The sequence below is a fragment of the Etheostoma spectabile genome, chromosome 4 (assembly GCF_008692095.1).
Source record: "Etheostoma spectabile isolate EspeVRDwgs_2016 chromosome 4, UIUC_Espe_1.0, whole genome shotgun sequence".
NCBI classification, from domain to species: domain Eukaryota; kingdom Metazoa; phylum Chordata; class Actinopteri; order Perciformes; family Percidae; genus Etheostoma; species Etheostoma spectabile.
This window is the reverse complement of record NC_045736.1, coordinates 10,568,071-10,571,294: the sequence shown is the minus strand read 5'-3', so window position 1 is coordinate 10,571,294 and position 3,224 is coordinate 10,568,071. Positions and strand designations below refer to the sequence as shown.

Sequence of the window (3,224 nt, the reverse complement as noted above, 5' to 3'; positions counted from 1 at the left end):
TTTTTTCAACATGGCCTATTTTTATTGTATCTGCTGAATTTCACATTTCAGGTCCATCATGAACCCAACATTTATTTGCTGTGAGCTCTCCTCGTCTCTCTCCTTTTTTTTCAAAATTATTTGCTTGACCTGCTAATTTGAAGTCTCAACAGCTCCTGCCTCTGCAGCATGATGGACTGGTTTACTAAACGCATTAAACAGACTGTAAAAACCCAGATTTTCCTGAACAGCAATATCCATTGAGTTAGATTTATTGAGATAATATTGACATTTGTAATCAATGGTAGTCACCAGGCTTTGAAAACAACAGATACCATTAAAACATTTGGCTGAACTAAGCTGTGTTGACAATTCTTCATTACATTTCTTCTAGGTTTCATTGTTGCGGCATCGTCTTTTGTCTTTAAAAAGAAGACATGACATCCTAACAAACTTAAGAAAGCCAAACACTTGGTAGATTCAAATCAACAACAAAAAGAAAAGAAAGAGAAGAGGTATCTCTGCTCCATAAGGCTAAAAGGAATGAAAATGCTTATGATCTAACTAGATCTTCAACACAGATATGCATCACGAGTCCCAGGGCTCTTTGTGGCAAGAAAATAACACAAAAGCTTCACATCACATTTTGTTTTTGAGGGTGAATTTTTTTTCTGGTGTAATCCACAGTCTTTTAGTCAATAAATATCTTCATAGTTGAGTCTTGGAGTCCATATGAATACATCTATTATACAAAGAGACATTTGGTGGGAAGTAGAGTTCAGATACAGCTACTGTTAATGCTCCCTGTTCCGTTTCCTCCACTCGTTCAGTGGAATGTCCGTGATCATTGTCCCCGTCGGTCCCTGGTTTCAGCCAATCCTCGAAAAACATATGGCCTCCAAATGTCCTGCAGCGTTGGTCAAAGAAACAAATGTCTGGTACCAAACAAGGGAATCCTGGAAACAGACGACTATCGTGTGACCTAGAAAGAAAGAGAAATGAAAGAAAAAAAAACAGAAAAATTGTGTCAGTGAGTGAATGTATACTAGGGATAAAAATGGACTGGAGTCATTAATGATGACAAATAGAAATAGTAACACTCTCAAAACGAGTGCTAAATGACACGCAATATGACAGAAACCACCGGGAGAGGAGTGGAATAATTACACCCACGTTACCTATTACAGTTGAGCCGCCTTTAGATAAGCAGAAGTGCGGTAATTCCAGCTCTACATTAAAATGTGGCTAATTAAAGCATACTCTAGTTTTGGATCGGCACATCTTGCAACTGCCCATCTGTCAAAATTGTGACAGTTTGAAGGTGTGTACATTCCCAGCTGGCATGTTTATAATTCAAACATTTGTAGCGTTACACAGCAAATATAAGACGGTGAGGAGCTAGAAGTCAGACGTGATGCATAGAACATCATGCTCGATGAATTCCATGCAAACAGGAGGAATATCACTATTCATGATGGCATACTCCTGCCATAAGTATTCTCAGCCGTTTTCCTGAATATATTAAAGATTGAAAGATGCGGTATGCGCTACTCTCACTTTAAGCAGAACTCTAAAAATACTCTGGGAGGTGAATATTGTTCCTTGTAGGTTTGCCCTTTAGAAGTAGAACACAGGTTAGTTTTTGACACACTGACACACACACACACACACACATTTTTGCACATTACTGTCATTCAATTAGCAGTTGGCGGGGTCTCGCCAGATGAACCAGCAAGGGGTTTACCGCACACAATCAGTCTTCCTAGCGATCCGATTCTAATAATTAGCGGCAGTGAAAGTTCTCTGCTGCTTAGAGCCGCAGTTGAAAATATAGCGCTTGCTGTTTGGGGAGCCACAATTTCATTCTCACTTCCATGTGACACTCCTCAGGAATCACGAGGTAAAAAAGCATATGAAAATGATTTTGTCTTACTACTGCTGTTGCAGCAACTGGCTGTCGAAAAAAAGATTTATGCATTCCAAGTCAAATTGCGTTATTGGGTAGCAACATCATCAGAGACAGATGGTTTTTGGTGATGGATTTCTGATATTTCTGCTAGTTGATAATCGTTATGTACACACTTTGTATTTTACACATGTAATGCACTGTCTCATAATAGAAGATATGTAAATGCAAGAGCAGCTTTCAAGGGAATTTCACTTCATAAGAAAGATATGGACAAGAGAGAAGAATTTAGACATTAACAAAACAATGTATATGGCAGTAGGAACCAAAAAAGGTGAAACTAAGGGAAGCCTTATCAAAGCAATTAGCCTGCTGTGGTGTCACAGTGAGAGTTATCGGTGAGTAAACACACAAAGGGGAACGAGGCAGCTCCTCAGGGTTTGATGCTTAAGCTGCTTTAGAATGAAAGACCAATTGACTGGTCAGCTGTAGGTTCAAAGTCCCATTGACAAACCAACTAAGAGCCTAACTTTGATGGAGAGCTACTAAAACACACATGTTAACGTGCATGTGTGTGTCCAATACTCATTTTTATCTAGATAAAGCGATACAGAACAAAGTATCTCTGAATTTTCCAGCTTGGAATGTGATGGTCTTGTCTAATTCTTTTGGAATTTTATCAAAGTATATTACTTCGGGTTGTGATGTTGCTCTAAATTCGTAAATGGCATCAAGTGTCAGCCCCCAGCAATGTCTAAATGCACCTTTCAAAAACAAATCAATCATCAATAGAGTGATTTAGTTCCTCTTAAAAGGCTATCCATCGACTACACGTCTCACACTGTCTTTCGGCCTTTTAACTCTAAAAATCCCTTCATTGACACACTGTTACACAGGGAGGAGGACTGGACTTTCACACGTGGCTCGGTTCAACTTTACTGACATTAGCTTGTTTTGAGTGAAAGATTTGACGTATTTTGAAGCAGATTAAAAACACAAGCACTGACTTGTCTTGAAACATCTGCACGACTTAATCCAGCTAAATACTTGATATCAATCAGCTGACTGAAGTTGGTTTAAAGAGTACGCTGGGAGCACAGCTTTTATAGGATCTGCAAATAAATTCTTCTCACACATGTGACTTTTGCCAACTTCTTTTACAGTGATTTTAAACAACAGAAGAGTCAGCCATGCCCTGCATGTATTGCTGTTGCATCGAGCCACATGGTTTAAGGCTCTTGGGTGGTAGAGGGGTTAAACACTCGTAAACAAGACCAGAGTGGAGGTGTCACGGCAGCAGCGCCTCCCAGCCAGGTTGCATGTACTAATGCATACTAAT

At 39.5% G+C, this 3,224-nt stretch overlaps 1 protein-coding gene across 1 annotated transcript in view; it reads right to left on the bottom strand.

Annotated features, from left to right (window-relative positions):
• Positions 1–217: 217 nt before the first annotated feature.
• tafa3a (TAFA chemokine like family member 3a) overlaps positions 218–3,224 on the bottom strand; it is a 96,898-nt gene continuing 93,891 nt past the window's right edge. Inside the window, exon 5 of the mRNA XM_032514081.1 lies at positions 218–961. Coding sequence (XP_032369972.1) covers positions 950–961 — 12 coding nt within the window. The 3' untranslated portion in view covers positions 218–949. The remainder of the gene's footprint in view (positions 962–3,224) is intronic.